At 45.8% G+C, this 15,556-nt stretch overlaps 3 protein-coding genes across 11 annotated transcripts; 1 reads left to right on the plus strand and 2 right to left on the minus strand.

Annotated features, from left to right (window-relative positions):
- Positions 1-86: 86 nt before the first annotated feature.
- LOC101790845 (glutamine amidotransferase-like class 1 domain-containing protein 3, mitochondrial) lies at positions 87-4,116 on the plus strand. The gene is made up of 4 exons (XM_005011963.6): positions 87-220; positions 1,896-2,067; positions 2,695-2,896; positions 3,484-4,116. Exons 1-4 carry the CDS (start codon positions 113-115, stop codon positions 3,674-3,676), a joined length of 675 nt encoding a protein of 224 aa, XP_005012020.3. The 5' UTR covers positions 87-112; the 3' UTR covers positions 3,677-4,116.
- Positions 4,117-5,953: 1,837 nt separating this feature from the next.
- On the minus strand, positions 5,954-10,507 carry LOC101790455 (uncharacterized). 8 transcript variants are annotated; one of them, XM_072043077.1, is made up of 4 exons: positions 9,695-10,507; positions 7,774-7,962; positions 6,478-6,615; positions 5,954-6,239 (listed from the first exon to the last, which is right to left on the minus strand). In XM_072043077.1, the coding sequence occupies exons 1-4, from the start codon at positions 9,839-9,841 to the stop codon at positions 6,153-6,155; spliced, it is 561 nt and encodes a 186-aa protein (XP_071899178.1). In that variant the 5' UTR covers positions 9,842-10,507; the 3' UTR covers positions 5,954-6,152. The 8 variants fall into 8 exon arrangements, with proteins under 8 accessions (XP_071899178.1, XP_071899180.1, XP_071899179.1 ...); XM_072043079.1 differs by having other exon boundaries at positions 7,852-7,962; positions 9,695-10,493; XM_072043078.1 differs by having other exon boundaries at positions 7,834-7,962; positions 9,695-10,454.
- A 68-nt stretch (positions 10,508-10,575) lies between these two features.
- LOC101794531 (centrin-2) lies at positions 10,576-15,455 on the minus strand. 2 transcript variants are annotated; one of them, XM_072043081.1, is made up of 6 exons: positions 15,335-15,455; positions 15,074-15,232; positions 13,442-13,570; positions 12,677-12,814; positions 11,731-11,862; positions 10,576-10,974 (listed from the first exon to the last, which is right to left on the minus strand). In XM_072043081.1, exons 1-5 carry the CDS (start codon positions 15,335-15,337, stop codon positions 11,773-11,775), a joined length of 519 nt encoding a protein of 172 aa, XP_071899182.1. In that variant the 5' UTR covers positions 15,338-15,455; the 3' UTR covers positions 10,576-10,974; positions 11,731-11,772. The 2 variants fall into 2 exon arrangements, with proteins under 2 accessions (XP_071899182.1, XP_038040268.1); XM_038184340.2 differs by lacking the exon at positions 10,576-10,974 and having other exon boundaries at positions 11,104-11,862.
- Positions 15,456-15,556: the final 101 nt, after the last annotated feature.

Genomic DNA, 15,556 nt, shown 5'->3' on the forward strand with positions numbered 1-15,556 from the left:
GGCCCCACCTGCTCCTGGGGGAGGGATCATGCTATAAAAGGCTCCAGGCAGGGCACAGAGATGCACAGCAAATTGGGACTCTCTGGGGACTCCTCCTGCTCTGCCTGTGACCATGGGGAAGAAGGTGGCCGTCGTGCTTGCTGGCTGTGGGGTGTACGACGGGAGTGAGATCCATGAGTCTTCTGCTGTGCTGGTGCACCTCAGCAGGGAGGGGGCACAGGTAAGAGGCACCTGGCAGGCTCCTGCCCCATCCTTTTGCCCTTGCTCTGCTTTTTATTCGCCCTCCCCTCGCACGAAGCACTCTGCTGTAAGGAGCTTTGCGTCTTGCCCGACAAACCACGAGCTCCCCGTTGCTGCTGGGGTAATTGCAAAGAGTCAATGACTGGAGTCAAAGCAAGCAGCACGGTGTCGGTGTCGGGGCTGCCACAGCAAGCAGGGACCATGCCCCGCTCTCTGCTCTGCTCTCCCAGCTTCGCTGTGTGAGAGGATTGCCCGGGTGCTGAGCACAGAGCTCAACCATTCTGCCAGCTACACAACCTCCGAAACAAACTTTCTGAAATGAATCTATTTTTGGCTTGCACTTCCTCTTTCTCTTCTCTGGTATTTCTGTTTCAAAGGCTGCTGTTGACTCTGGTTGCTTGAAATTCATCCTTTTGGAGCACTGAGGATTAAAACGGAAAATGAGATGAACACAGAAAATAGAGTTCTTGTGAGTTAGATCGGAGAAAGGGAAAAAAATGTTCAAGCACCAGCTCTAATATGCAATCAGTGACAACCACAACTCTTAGAGAGTCAAAGAGTAGGGAGAGAAGCCCCGGGTAACGCTAACCTCGGCTCCGAGCTGCCCACAGCTGTGGGTCAGAGCCCTTCTCCTGGAAATCAGGCTGCTCCCCCGAATATGAAGGCGCAGTGGTGATTTCCACGTGCTGCAGAGCCTTCCCTCCCAATTCCAAAGCCTTCAAAGTGCGTATTCACTTCGTGGATTAAAGCTAAGACTTGTCCAAAACTTTTCTCCCCTGTCTGTAGTTTTGCTTCTTTTCCCTCTGAGCTGCCGTGGCTCTCCCCCGGCTGGCACACTCAGAGCACTGCCCTGCGCTCATCCCTTGATTGGCAGGGACCTCTAGCGGAGGAAACTCGGCCATCATTTCCCCCACACCCTTTTAATTTTGGCTTCTGATTGCCTGAGGAAACAAATTTTGTGTACAGCCACCAAATCCATCACCCGCCTGTTTGCCATCTTCCGCTCTTCCTTTCTGCGCGTGAGCTTGAAATAATTCAGAAGGAAGGCGAGACGCTTTCTTGAGAGGGAAATGCTCTGCCTGTGGGAAGCCAGCGGGTGGGGAGAAGAAACTCAAAGTCCTGTCTGAGGGTGGTGGTTTGACAGCAGCTTGCAGGGTGCTGGGTGCTCAGCACCCATACGGGATGACCGGCTGTGTGTGGGCAGCACTCGGGCTGCTGCAGCGAAAGGTGATTGCTTGGGATGAAGGTGGAAAATTAAGAAATGGGATTCACACGTGGCTCTTGCAATGACCCGTTTTCCTAGGAAGGAAAGGGGTGGCTGCTCTGCTCCCTTTCCACCACTTCAGCCCCCCCAAAATAAGCAGTGTGGGCTATAGCCCCTGCCAAATACCCTCCTTCCTTTAAGGTGGGGGTAAATGTTTGTGCAGAAGCTAGAAAACAGCTTTTTTTCTTTTTTTCTTTTTTTTTTTTTTCCTCTTTATAACAATACCTTCCCATTGCCACTACCAGATAGAAGTGAGCCTGAAGGCCACTGAAATCTCCAGCAAAGTTCTTTCCTAACCAAGAAACACAAGCGTTTTAATTTGCTACCTGTGGTCTTTAGCATGCTTAGGATGCACGCCTGAAGGATAACAGACCTTCCCTTCCCTTCTCAGGCAGAGGTTTATGCTCCTAACGTTGACCAGATGCATGTGGTGGACCATGTGAGAGGACAGCCAACTCAGGAGAAGCGCAATGTGTTAGTTGAAAGTGCCAGAATAGCCAGAGGCAACATCAAGGACCTGGCTAAGCTGGACGTGAAGGGGCTGGATGCCCTAATAATACCAGGTAGGAAGGACAGCACGTGGGGTCTGCATGCCTGGGGGCTTGGGAGCAGCTTGAATATTCGTGAACCTTGAATGGCATGGGAGCCATGGGCTGGACAGGAACTGGGATAAGCTGAGAGATGGGGCCAGCAGAATGGCCATCTTCCATCTGTGCTTACATCCATCAGAAACAAGCTGTTCCCTCCCTCATCGACACGCTGCCCTCTGGGGAAGAGAAGCAGAAGGTGGGACACAGAGGGGGGTGACTCAAAAGGGAAAAGCCTGATCTTTTTTTTTGAAAGATTCTTCGGTGAAAGTATGACCAAATGATTTCAGTGGGAATTGATGAAGCCTGGAGTGAGGACTAAAAGACAAGCGAAAGCTTGTCAGCGTGCCCCACCATGACAGGGTGAAACAGCACTGATACCTCTCCAGTTCAGTTCTGTTTAGGAGCAGAGGTGGTGCTTTGGAGTCTTGTCTCGTGGCAGTCAGGAAATGAGAATCTTCAGTGGCTCACAATGGTTTAGCTTTCTTCTGTCAACATTGGGCAAATATTTCCATCCAGCAAATCCATTTTAGCATTCTTACAAAGCATATCCGACAAAAATCCTGCCCTGGAGTACTAACATTTCTGTTTCCTTTTTCTCAGGTGGCTTTGGAGTGGCTAAAAATCTGAGTACTTGGGCCACCCAAGGCAAGAACTGCACAGTATCCAAAGAGGTGGAGGATGTCCTGAAGGCATTCCATGCTGCCAAAAAGCCCATCGGCCTGTGCTGCATCTCCCCAGTGCTGGCAGCCAAAATCTTCCCTGGTTGTGAGCTGACTGTGGGTCACGACACAGAGTGTGAGAAGTAAGTAACTGTGCCGTGCTGATGTATAATCACACCACGGAGATCACAGCAAGGCAGTCTCTCCCCAGTATACGTAGCACCACTGACTAGAAGTTCAGCAGATCCGAGGCAGGAACAAGATGGCTGCTGAACACATGGTAGTGTTATGGGAGGTAGGGATATGATCTGTGACCCATCCATGAAAGCTGTGACCAAATTCTTCCAACAGCAGGGAAGAACCGATGATGAAACCACTAGGCTAGGAAGCTGGTGAAGAAACCAAACCAAAAGGAAAAGTCTAGAGTGTGCATTTAAGCAGCGGAACAGCTATAGTGGAACATCAAGGCTTTATGTTGGCTTCACTTCAGATTTCTAACTCGCTGTAATCTGGAGGCTTTCTGGCTTCTACAGTCCTAGAGAAATTCTGCTGATGGGAAAAGATTTACAACTTATCAGTCAGGCTTTTTGAAGGGACCATCTTATCTCTGTAACAGCCTAGCAACTGTTGCTGCGAGGCACAACCAAGCTTTTCACTCTAGGCCTCTTTCATATCTCTCTCTGCAATGACAGCTCCTCTGCACAGGGTTTCTTTTCTTTTCTTCTTCTAGATGGCCTTATGCAAAGACTGCTGAGACCATGAAGGAACTTGGCTGCAAGCACGTGAACAAACATGTCACTGAAATTCACGTGGACGCGAAGAACAAGCTGGTGACCACCAGTGCCTTCATGTGCAACGCCCCCATTCACGAAATCTATGACGGTATCGGAAAAATGGTGAAAGAAGTGGTCAGACTTGCTTGAATGCCACAAAGCCACAGAATCCAGCTCCTCTGGAGAGCGGGCGCTAGGCCTTGCACTTCCCCTTTCATACCCACATGTCAAGAGGCAAACTGCTGCTCGGAGTTCTTCCCCCCATGGCCCACTGGTAGCCCCTGCGGAGGGAGAACTGGAGCAATGTAAGCGCTGGCATGCTTGGCCAAGGACACACCACTTACTGTGTTGATCACGAGCTGGCAGTAACTGGAGTGTCACACGCAGCCACTGTCACTGGTTCTGAGCAGTTGCCCGGTCATTTCAGCCATGCCGTGGCTGTCCCGACGTATCACCCGTGAGCAGGAATTGGTCTGCTTCCCAGATTTGTTATAAACCCATCTCTCCCTATACACGGCCACCTCACAGAATGGATGAATTAGTGGCAAAAAGAACACGATTCCGGTACTGAATAAAACAGATGGATTTTACATGCGCTGAATTCTGCTTTTATTTTTGCCCTCCTATGGGGACCTGCTCTTAGTGTTTCTGGTTGGCCAGTGAATGGGGAAAATGGTATGGAAAGAAGCCACTAGTAACAAGCTCCACTTGCTTTCTTAGGATTTGTCAGAACTCAGACTTGGGCATGGACGACAGTGGTTGGTGAAAACAGAAGTAAACCAACATTAACATGAAGGTTTAGCAAGAAGTGGTTAAGCTCTTGTATTAACCCAATACCCGTTATGGCAGCGTGGAATATTTTGGCAGTTGCCTAGCCAGAAAGAGTTGAGGGTGAAACTTAGGGCTGCAGTTTCCAGTCTCTCCCATTCTCTAGAAAAATTCTTAGAAACAATGTGGAAGCAACAATTCTGCATCCCAACAGGGACAGACAAGATACCAGTCTAGCTGAAACTAGAATGGCAGACTGTAAACTGGTTGGGTGGTTGTGAAGTCTGGCAAACAGAAGGCACTAAGAATAGCTGAGCATCCCACTGAGCTGTTCAGATAGCAAGCCAGGCACGGATTTTTAGGGCCAGAAGGAACCATTTGTCTGCGTAATCTGACTGCTCTGCAGGAGCTGTAAAGAGCACAGTAACTCACATTTTACTGAAGCAAACCTGCTGAGAAGGCTCAGTTTTGACTTAAGGATACTGCTGTACTATTTCATAGCTCATTCCCACAGTTAATCAATGTTATTTAAGATAAACCATGGCTTGTTTCTCTCACAGTTGAAGAGCTTACTTTCAGGAAAATGCGGGTTTGTCTCCATTAGATTCAAAAGCTTTTTAGTGGTAGCTGATATGTTTTTCTTACATGGGCTATTATCATACATGAAACATTATATAATCATTACAGACTGAGCTGTTAAATTCTCTCAGTGTTAAGACATTTTTTCTAAGCCAACAATTATTTTCTGAGGCTCTTCTAAGCAAACTCTTCAGACTTTTTATATCCTTTCCAAAACACTGGCATTTTGTACTCTCAACAATATGAGAAGATCCTTCAAGACTCCACCTGTGACCAGAGTGGAAGGAATTAGCCCACATGGTGCAGTAGAGTAGCAAAGAAGGACTCAGGCACTTTTGGCAGGGACAGAAAAGCCCAGAGTAGCATGATAGGACAGTTTTACCCCTCTTCCTTAAGACATGGAGCTTATCCAATCACTCTTTTTTGTGTTATTTTTCTCCCCATTGCTACTCATGCCAATCATTTTAAAGCTGCTGCTCACCTTCCATAACATTTAATAAAGGTATAAAATTCTTCAAAGATATAAAGGACCAGCCAGTTTTGGGACAGTAGCTGCCAGGAGCAAGAGGGAATGTTTGCTTAACATGAGGAGTCCGCAGTTCTCTCGGTCCTTCAGCAATCCCCCAGAGAGGACCGTGCTGAGTATCCCAACCGCAGAAGAATGTTCAGTCTAAATCTGCATTCCTAAATCATTAGGAAGGAAGAACAAATCCATGGGAGACCTGACCTCATTACATCTTCTTACATCTACATAGCTGCACAGTCTTCTCCTCTACTGCTGTTTCTGAAGGGAAACCCAAAGCCTAAGATATTTATTACCTTACAGAAAGTAACTGCTCCCAAGACCTCAAATCTTGTCTTTTACACAACGCAGGAGATCAGGAAAGGCAGAGACGTTTCTTCTGTAAGTGGTAACATCTGAGAGTTATGAAGGATTTTCGGAGGTTAAGAGTGTTTTGACCAACTTATCAGATAGGCTGAAAAGCTATAGGATGCAATTACAACAGACAGAACTCCAGGGGCTAGCTGCAGAATGTGAATTAAGCTCAACCTTTAGAACCAAGCCACACAGACACACAGTTAGTAGCAACACTGTTTACTGGCATGTGGAAAACTGCTTGCAGTAATGGAGCAGAATCAACACCAAAGATGAAACATTAACAATATCTTGGTAGGTTTTCACACCCAAAAAAAGTGACAAACTAAAAATAATGAAGTTGGAGAAGAGTCACATTGCAATCAGTCGCTTACAGCTGAATGGGAGAAAAAAAAATCACAGCTACAGATCATTCAGCGTCAGAATCCGCAGGAACTCCTGTTGATCCACTTCTCCATCTCCATCCACATCTGCTTCATTGATCATCTCCTGTGGGATAGCAAAGATTTGGGAGACCAGATTAGGTGGGATCTGAGAGGGTGGAGAGGCCACTAGAGCCTGGTATTTGCCACTGATGTTACCAGTGAAGGTCTCAGGCAAAGCTTCATGTTAATGTAATGCAAGACAGACTTTGTGCCCCTTGCAAAGCAACACGGCACAGTTCCCCAACCAGTAAGACATCCCCCTCCCTCCCCAGGTAAGAGGAATATGTCTGTAATTCACAAACCTGCAGCTCTTCATCTGTGATATCTTCTCCAACCTCAGTAGCCACCAGCTTGAGTTTCTCAAAGGAGATCTTGCCGGTGCCATCACAGTCAAACAGCTTGAAACCTTTCAGAATCTCCTTTTTTGAATATGGCTCTGCCTTAGCAAGGAAATGAAAATGTCATCATGCAAGCATGACATCTTACTGCTCTACAATCCCCAATCAGACACTTTACACAGCAAACATTTAGAATCAAATCCAAGACATCATTTTGGGGAAAAAAAGGGTCATAGAAGAGGGTTATTTATCACTGTTGCTTCACCTTTGTTGGTGTTTTTTTGTTGGTGGTTTTTTTTTTTTTTTTTTTTTTTTTTTTTCTTCTGCTGGTGTTATTGTGTATTAAAGGAAAAGTTCCAAGAAAATTTGTCGGAACAGCATGGAGATTTGGCCTGGAATGTCCCGACAAAGCTTTGTCAGGAAGAGAGGGATTAGCAGTGCTACTGGAAGAGGAAACAGCTGCCAAGAATGACCCAACGCCTACAGCTAGATTTTATTTAAAAAGTAAGCCAGGCCTACGCTGGCTCTTACTGCCCTTAGTCACCTCACACACAGGCACTACACACAGAAGCCTGCAGTTAGGTGTGGGCTTTGACCAAACTCCAAAGCATTACTAGGGGGAAAATGTGGATCTTCACTTAGCTCTTAGCCCAGGCATACACACCCTGGCAACTATGATAGCATGGACACAGGAATGGCAATGCCTGCTGCGCTCCAGGCACCCCCCAAAGCCTTGCAATGAAAACACAAGGATGAGAGAGGCGGAACCAGGCACGCTGGTGCTCTTTGAGAACAGCCTCTACATGCAGCCAGGCATTAGAGGATACCAAGGGGTCTGAGCCACAGGTATCCCAGGTGGGTGATGCAGTTTTGGGGATGTGAAGCAAAAGGCTGGTATTGACCAGCAGCTCTGAGGACACTCCATAAGCAGGAGGTGCTGACAACACCAATGGGCATTGAGGAATGATTTCTCTACAGATGGCAAAATTTTCATGTTCATCCAAAGTGTGGCATTTGCTCCCTGCTGTCTTGATTTTAAGAAGATCAAGAACCGTGCGACTATAAATGCAGATGGAAATCCCACGTGCTGAAATACAGTCGTCTCCACCTGAAGTGGCCGATCTGCGCCCTCTACAGTTCGCAGAAAAAGGCAGGAGGGGTAAAGACAACTCACCCCGGGGCAGGTACCTAAAACAGTTCACCTGAGACTCCTGATGCTCCCCTGCAGGGAGCCAGAGTTACCCAATCTACTGCGAGTACCTGCATTGTAAAGTTAGGCAAGAGGAATTTCAGTCTTTGCGACCAGCTGGGCTCACACACCATTTTCTGAGCCATCACCTGCAGGAATGACTCAAAGTTTATCTTCCCTGACCCTTCCTCATCAACTTGAGAGATAATTTTCCTCATCTCCTCTTTCCTCAGTTCGCAGCCCAGGGCCCTCATGGTTATCTGCCAAAAGAGAAAACAGACCCGTGTCTGTGTGCAAATCAAACAGAAACAAAGAAGGAAAGATGTCTGAAACAAGCAACATGCAAATTGAGGGGAAAACAAAACAAAACAAAACTTTTTGCCACGTTGGAAATCATATGCAAAGATAACCGTACAAACAGCTCATCACTGTGCAAACATCAGAGTAGAGCTCCCCCAGGTCTTCTGACTTTGCAGTGAACCTGGGCCCATGGCAACAGGCTACACACGTCCATGAGGCCATCCTTAATAACTTACCCAATTAAGAAATTTCAACCCCCCCAGACCAGTTCCAGATACTCTCTTTTGCCCTTATATTGCAATTTATTAACCCAAACACGTGTTTATCAAGCCAAGCAGATAAAGGAGTTGCTCAAATCAGCCTTCTGAAAATAACCCTGCTTGGAATGTGAAGGTTATCTCAACTCTTCCAGATTCAGGTTGTGACTTTTCAAGGCACAGTCTCTGCTAGCAATTCCTGCTTGCTGCATGCACACCCTCCACCACTTCCATCAGCCCAGTTTTGCTCCCTGCCACTAACCCCTGCATTCCCCTCCACCCCAACAGTGCCAGGAAATTAATATATACTTACTTACATATGAATATATATATATTTTTGTATTATGGTTATTTTAACCTGGAACACTTTTCCCATGTGATTCCCTCTCTGCTTCCACAGTTTGCTCTAACTGTGCATAGGGCAGAAACAAAGAAGCAACAAAAAGAAGCGGGCAGGACCTGTGCTAACTAACCCAGCTCTCAGCACCTCTGCACAGACACGAGCTGGGGCAACTCCCATCTCCACGTGAGAGGGAAGGAGCTGTGCGCAAGGTATGTGAGGGGCAGAGCAGGAGAGGGGCGTACAGAGCACAGAGCGAGCCATTCATCCACTGTTGTGTCCCTAGGGAAGGGTGTTCTGGAGCTGTCTAATGTCAGAACTACGGGGTTGTGGAAAATTAGCAGGGAAGAGCTGCAGGCGAGGGCCAAGGAAAAGGAAGGCTTCAGTCCCTCCTAAGAATACCTGGCTAAAAGGTTGGCACAATGCTTACTTCACTGCTGGCTGCGTGACAAGCCCGAGCTCCAGCAGCGAGGTCTGAGAGCACAGTAAGCGGTCCAAAAGCAATAGGTGGCAAACACTAATTGCTCTGTAACAGCTCCACAACAGGTGGAGCTTGTAAATGATTAGCCCTGTTTGCAACATTCCTGTTTACCGCCTGTCATTTCTATTTGACTACTGTAGTTCAGGTTCCAAGTGCAAGCTCAGTCACAAAGCGAGCGTGTCATTCCTCCCGGCCAGAGGGGACCGGAGCTGCGGATCAGGGTTGCTCAGGCTGCAAACACATCGCTGAGAGCAGCAGACCCAACGCCCTTCAGCTACACAAGACGTTTGGTGTCCCTTGTTAGAGGGCAGGGGGTGTTGGGCTGTCAAGAGAGCTTTACTTGTGTGTCCCATGGCAAATTGATGTTCCTCCCTGATTTGGTGGGGAAGAAAAGACAAGGTCAGGCACACACAAACCCTCAGTGCTTTGGACTGAGCTCAGTCAGCAGCTGACAGGCTCTGCAGCCTGCTATGAACTCCCGCTGCAGGCACAGTATGACCACAGCAATCATTATTTTCCCTTTGTGATACTGGTTATAAGGCTCAGGGCAGTGGCAGCGTGGCGAGGAGCCGCCAGCCAGCCCTGCCCATGCCCTGTCTCCCCCAGCCCCTTGCCTTCAGGTCCCCGACGTCCATCTGCCCCGAGCCGTCCGCATCAAACAAGTCGAAGGCCTCCCGCAGCTGCAGCCGCTGCTGGTCGCTGAGGGGGAACGAGGGGCTGGGGGCAGCCCCGCTCCCTGCTGCTGCCTCCCCGGGTGCCATGGAGGGACCCCAAGACCCCTGAGGAGCTTCTGAGGGTGGCCCCCGCCCAGCACCGTGGCAACCGTGCTTCTCAAGGATGGGCGCTGCTTGGTTCTTGAGATTTGTTTTATTTAAAGCCCTGTTTGTTCCCCAGGTTTACTCCCACAAACACCAAACCCGTCCCCATTACGGTCCTGTGCATAAAATTCAGGTGTAATGAGGCCTTCAAAACACCACTGCCTCTATCCTGCCTGGAGAGCTGAAGCTTTGGGGCAAGGCAAGTGCAAACAGTGACAGAAAATGACCCACATCTGCTTTTTTGGAGGAGAAGTGTTAGAGCCCAACCCTCAGCAAGGAGCTCTATATTGCACTGCAGCTGTTAGGTAAAAGAAATGAGTTTCAGGTGAGGAGGCAGGTTTCTGCTTTCAGGATTTAACAAAACCATAAATTGTTGCAGCAGCAACAGAAGGTCACTGAGAGATTGAGGTATATTGGGTAAAGGACTGGAAAATGCACAGAAAGCAGCATCAGCCTTGCTGATAGATTGACCTCAGCTGATAAATTAGATTATCAGAGCTTTTGATGTCCCACTTATCATTGACGTTTTCCTGGGTATGTCTTGTTCTTCACCACACGGGGGCAGACGAGACAGCAAGAATCCCCTCCCTTTCTCCAATTCCCACATGCCAATATAAACCATTTTTTTTTTTTTTAAAGACAAATAAAGGCCAAAAAGGAAATCGACGTGATAGAAGTCAAATTCAATTATCATTTATTTTTGTGCTGAGTTCAGCCTTATTTTTTTTCCCCCCTACATTTACGAACTGTGGAGGTAAGCTGAATGTTCAGCACTTGGAAAAGGGCAGATGCTGACTGAAAAGCAAAGGAATAAATTGGATTTTGAGTCAGAAAGATGTTCACATTTCTACAGAGGAAGAATCCATCCTTCCCTTGTCTGAGAGTGAGGACAAAGGGCACCAGAGAAGTTACTGGTATCTTTAACAAACAGAAGTAGAAGAAGGGCATGGGAGCTTTGTTTCCTTCCAACACCAGGCAGAAGCCATCCTTTAATTATGCTCTTACCTTAGATGCCTCTTCAAAGACAGAACAGAGTGTAGTTTGTCTCTGTAGCAAAGCGTTTAGTAACTAGGGCCCTTTTTGAAGAGTAAGAAGTTGAAACTCTTTGAGTACCTTGAAGAATCATTTTGTTATTTGTCCATACATCAGAGCGAATGTTGTACCAGTGAAGTTGGGGTTTTGTATATTTCTTTCCACAACTCTGATGGCTTAAAATAAGACACTTTATTTTAAGTACAATCTTATATTTGCAGCCACTGAATATTCCTGTAAACATACAGATCATCAGCATTGGCAACATTCCTCTTTTGCAAAAACATTTTTTTAAATATGTGAACTGAATAGCAGTAAGTTAAGTTGCAGCAGTCTGTTTACTTACTTTTTCAGTTTAAAGGGCATTCTAAAAAAGGGGGAGGGAATAATCACCATAAGTAAAAAAAGCTGATCCCCATAAATATGTCATATAAAGAGCTCACTGTAACTGGGCCTACACCAAGACATTAAACTAGAAACTTCAACTGCTGCTAACTACAGCTTTACACTTTCTGTTTTTGAGTCTTCCCTGTACCAAATAAATCATTTGACATGTGGTTGTTAGATACGAAACTGAATACTATCACTGAAAAAAGTGATTTGTGTACCTAAAATGAACAGTGTAAACATCTTTGGAGCAAAACCAAGCAACTATGTTGTGACATGTAAACAGATTAGCAGTTGGTAACTGTTCACAAATACAAATTTAAGACCATCCGCTTAAAAGAAAGTATTGACCCAACTTTTCTGGTCTCTCAAAAGAAATAAAAGTCTGGAGAAAAAAAAAAAAAGGCACCTACCAAACACATACGCACATGTGCAAAAAGAAATAAAATTCAGTTTCAGTAAAGGCTGGTCTTCTTCATGATCCTCAAGAATTCTTGCTCGTTCACTTCCCCATCCCCATCTCTATCAGCTTCATCAATCATTTCCTGAAATATATTTGTATTCTGAAATTAGATGCAAATTATAGTAGGATCACAATTATTAGGTTAATTCAGAGTTAGAGCCACTCTTAGTAAATAGTATTGGAAAGGACAGCGTTAGTTCAGTGTCAGACCTCACATGCTACAAAATATTTTTTAAACTAGACAACGTTTTCATACATAAATTTATATATAAATATGAAGAGTTATGCTGTGTTAAAGGAGCTAGGCTGGAAGAAACCAAATGCTCAGAGCAGAGTCATTCCTTTTATACCACCTCAACTCCATAAAAGTGGAATTCTCCTGACACAGTGACAGTTACTGTGAAACAATTTAAGGAACCACATGTGCTTAACCTATCTTTGGCCTCAGAATCTATTCCCCAATCCCAAATTGACAGAAGCTTTTCAATTTCTTTCAAGAAAGAAACAGCTTAAACTACCCATGATAGCTTATGAGTAAAGATCCCATGGGACTCTACAGGACAGTGCCTAAAAGTGAAAGACTGCTGCCTTGACCTAAAAACTTCCTGACCCCGCAATGGCTTCCTTCCCACTGAGACAGAATCCCATTCCCTATTCTCACTAGCTCTGGTGCTTAGCAAACCAGAGGGATGCTTGAGCGTCTTCCAACCAGGAGAACTAGGCTATGACCATTCGCCTAAATTTTAAATTAATGCAAACATGAAACAAAGTACTACATAAACATTCTGACTGCCTTCATATTCAACAGACAAAACCTAATCTGGACCTTTAAATGTTGCACAAAGGCTGGCAGCGACTGTTTGTGTATTATATGGTTTCATATACCAGGTACAAACCTGCAGCTCTTCATCTGTGAGATTTTCGCCCAGCTCTTTGGCTACACGTTTGAGGTTTTTGAAGGAGATTTTGCCAGTTTCATCATCATCGAAGAGTTTGAAAGCTTTGAGAATCTCCTCTTTGGAATCTTTTTCAGCCTTAGAGAAGGAAGCATAAGTTTAAAGAAAAAAAAGCACTGTTTATGTTGTACATAATACCCAAAATAAAAGGTGACAGTTATAAAATACAAGCATTAGAAAGACTGAGAAACTCTTTTAAGAGTAAGTTTAAAGCCCAGCAGTACACATTCAAATGCTGAAGGTAGACAGAGACAACAACAAAAACCTCAGGGCTTCAGGAAGGTTTTTTCCTCTATCCAGCTGTCCTTGGGATTTCAGTATCAGGATAAACCTCTGCTAAATATTTTTTTCTAGGATTTTTAAAAGCAGAGGTTTCCTCTGTAAATATCTGTCATCCGCGTAATGCATCAACACTCCGGACAGCTTTCTGCAGGCTGTCATTCATCTGAAAGCTTTGGTTTCACAATTTTTCTCTTTTGACACACACACACAAAACTGATTGTTAAAGAAACCTTAATGACACCTTTCTTTCAGCCTTACCTTAAAAATGAGACAGGGCATTTTCTGTCTTAGAATTGTAAGTTTTACATATTTAGTTGTTAAGATTAAGGGAGTACTTTCATCTTTCACTCAAACCAAAAGGAGATGAAAGAGACTCAACCATTTTCAGAATTGCTTCAGCTTTGATATTTAACATTCACATACCATTTTCTGTGTCATCACCGCCAAGAAGTCATTGAAACTGATTTTTCCGGTTCCTTCCTTATCGATATCTGATATCATTTTCTTGATCTCTTCTTTTTTAGGTTCAAACCCTAGTGCTCTCATGGCCACCTGTAAAGGACAAAAGAAATTATAAATCATACAAAACTATAAAAAAAATCCCAGGAAACAAAAGTTAATGTTTATGCCATGCTATATTAAAACATTCATTTGGTGTCTCAAATAGAACAGCGAGGTCAAGGAACGGTCTTCAAGCAATGTGTTTTTACAGGCAAAGGTGCACCAAGATGCAGAGAACAGGCAGGCAAACAGTCATATTCTGGAGTCACTCCTTCAATTAATTCCTAAATTTCCTAAACACATTTTAACCACCATATCCACCACCCCCAAGTCACAACTGACAAGAACATGGATAAAAGTCTTGGGAGAAAAGATTTCTCTCAGAAAGTCTGGATTCTTTTACAAAGACTTAGCATACCCATTTTAGTATATACTGCTTTAATTCCTATGACGGGCATTCAGAGAATAAAAGGGTTCCACGTTCATTAATATATGGAAGGAAAATAAAAACAAAACATGAATTGTCATGTAGTGATATGGACCCTATGACTGTGACGCAGCGCTGTGGACAGCAATTTCTGGTGCTACTGGAGACTTGAATATTATTCCTTTCCTGCCAAGTGAATTGCTACTTATACTCTCTTTGCAATAAGAAACATGACACAGAATAAAAGCAATAAAAAAAGCTCACATCAGACTCTTGTAAGCAAGATGGCTAAGTGTAAGACCTAGAAAGAACATGCTTCAAGACAAGTGACTCCATGAAAGAGGTTTCTATCATATTTGCAGCTCTACTGAACTGTTAACAAACTTTAACCTGACAGCACAAAGATGGAAATTCTTAAGCTTATAGACCACAGGAGAATTAAAATAGTTATTTTTTTTCGTTTTAGTGACCAAGACTTATGTTAATGAATGTTAAAGGAAACACAATTCAGACAGTTTGCATGACTTCAGAAAACAATCCTATGAGCACCACACCAAGGATGCCTTCGCTTCCACAGGTGTATACACGCCTACGAGTTTGCTTCTTCCTCCTTTTATAAAGGGACAGGTGTCAACTTAGAAATCCTTTCTCCTCCTCCCAGTGGTCTGTAGCAACATGGGCATCCAGCTGGCAAAGAGAAAGGGCCAACTCCGAAAGCAGAAGAACCCCTCGTTTATTGATTACTGTTCTTCCCAAAGGACAGCGTGGAGAGACTGACATTTTTCAGTGACAAATAAAATTGAGAAAATATGTAACACTGGTGCATTGCATATGTTGGGTAACCTAAATCACAAAACATGCAATTCTTGAGAGCACATAGGAGGGGGAAAACCTCACATTTTAAATATGTACAAACCTTTGGGCTATTTTACTAGCAGAGAAGGCGCAGCAAATAGAGAACTGCCAGCGTGTTTTGGTCCTAGAGACAGCAGGGAAGAGCCATAGCTCACCAGCAACGTGCCTATTGACAGGGAAACGTTATCCCGGAGAAAAAAACAGAGCCTTGCTTCCCCTTTAGGGCCCCTCAGGCGTTTGTGCCGCCCTCAACTCCCAGCAGCCGGCTTTACCTTCAGCTCCTTGACGTCGATGCTCCCGGCGCCGTCCGCGTCGAAGAGGTCGAAGGCCTCGCGCACCTCCTGCCGCTGCTCCTCCGTCAGCTCCAGCTTGGGGCTCGCCTTCTTCCGCTGGGCCGCGGCCGCCAGCGGCGGCTTCTTGAAGCCGGAGGCCTTGGAGAGGCGACACGAGAGAAGGGGGGGGGCGTCAGGGGGGCTCCGCTCCGCAACGACCGCCCCCGGGGCCCCCTCAGCCGCCCCCCGCTCCCCCCTCACCATCCCGGCGGCCGCTGCCTCCGGGCGGCCTCAGCCCTGTCAGGCCTTCTGTCCAATGCCGCCCCTCCCCATTGGCTAGCGCCGCCACGCCGTTGCCATGGCAACCGCCTCGCCATTGGTGGAGAGCGCGGCGCGGGAAGCGCTCGGTTTGCGGCTATTGGTTAGCGCTTGCTCGGGGGCGGGTCCAAGAGGGAGGGGCCTCGTCTCCTTGCGTTCACGCGA

Source organism: Anas platyrhynchos, chromosome 10 (genome assembly GCF_047663525.1).
Source record: "Anas platyrhynchos isolate ZD024472 breed Pekin duck chromosome 10, IASCAAS_PekinDuck_T2T, whole genome shotgun sequence".
NCBI classification, from domain to species: domain Eukaryota; kingdom Metazoa; phylum Chordata; class Aves; order Anseriformes; family Anatidae; genus Anas; species Anas platyrhynchos.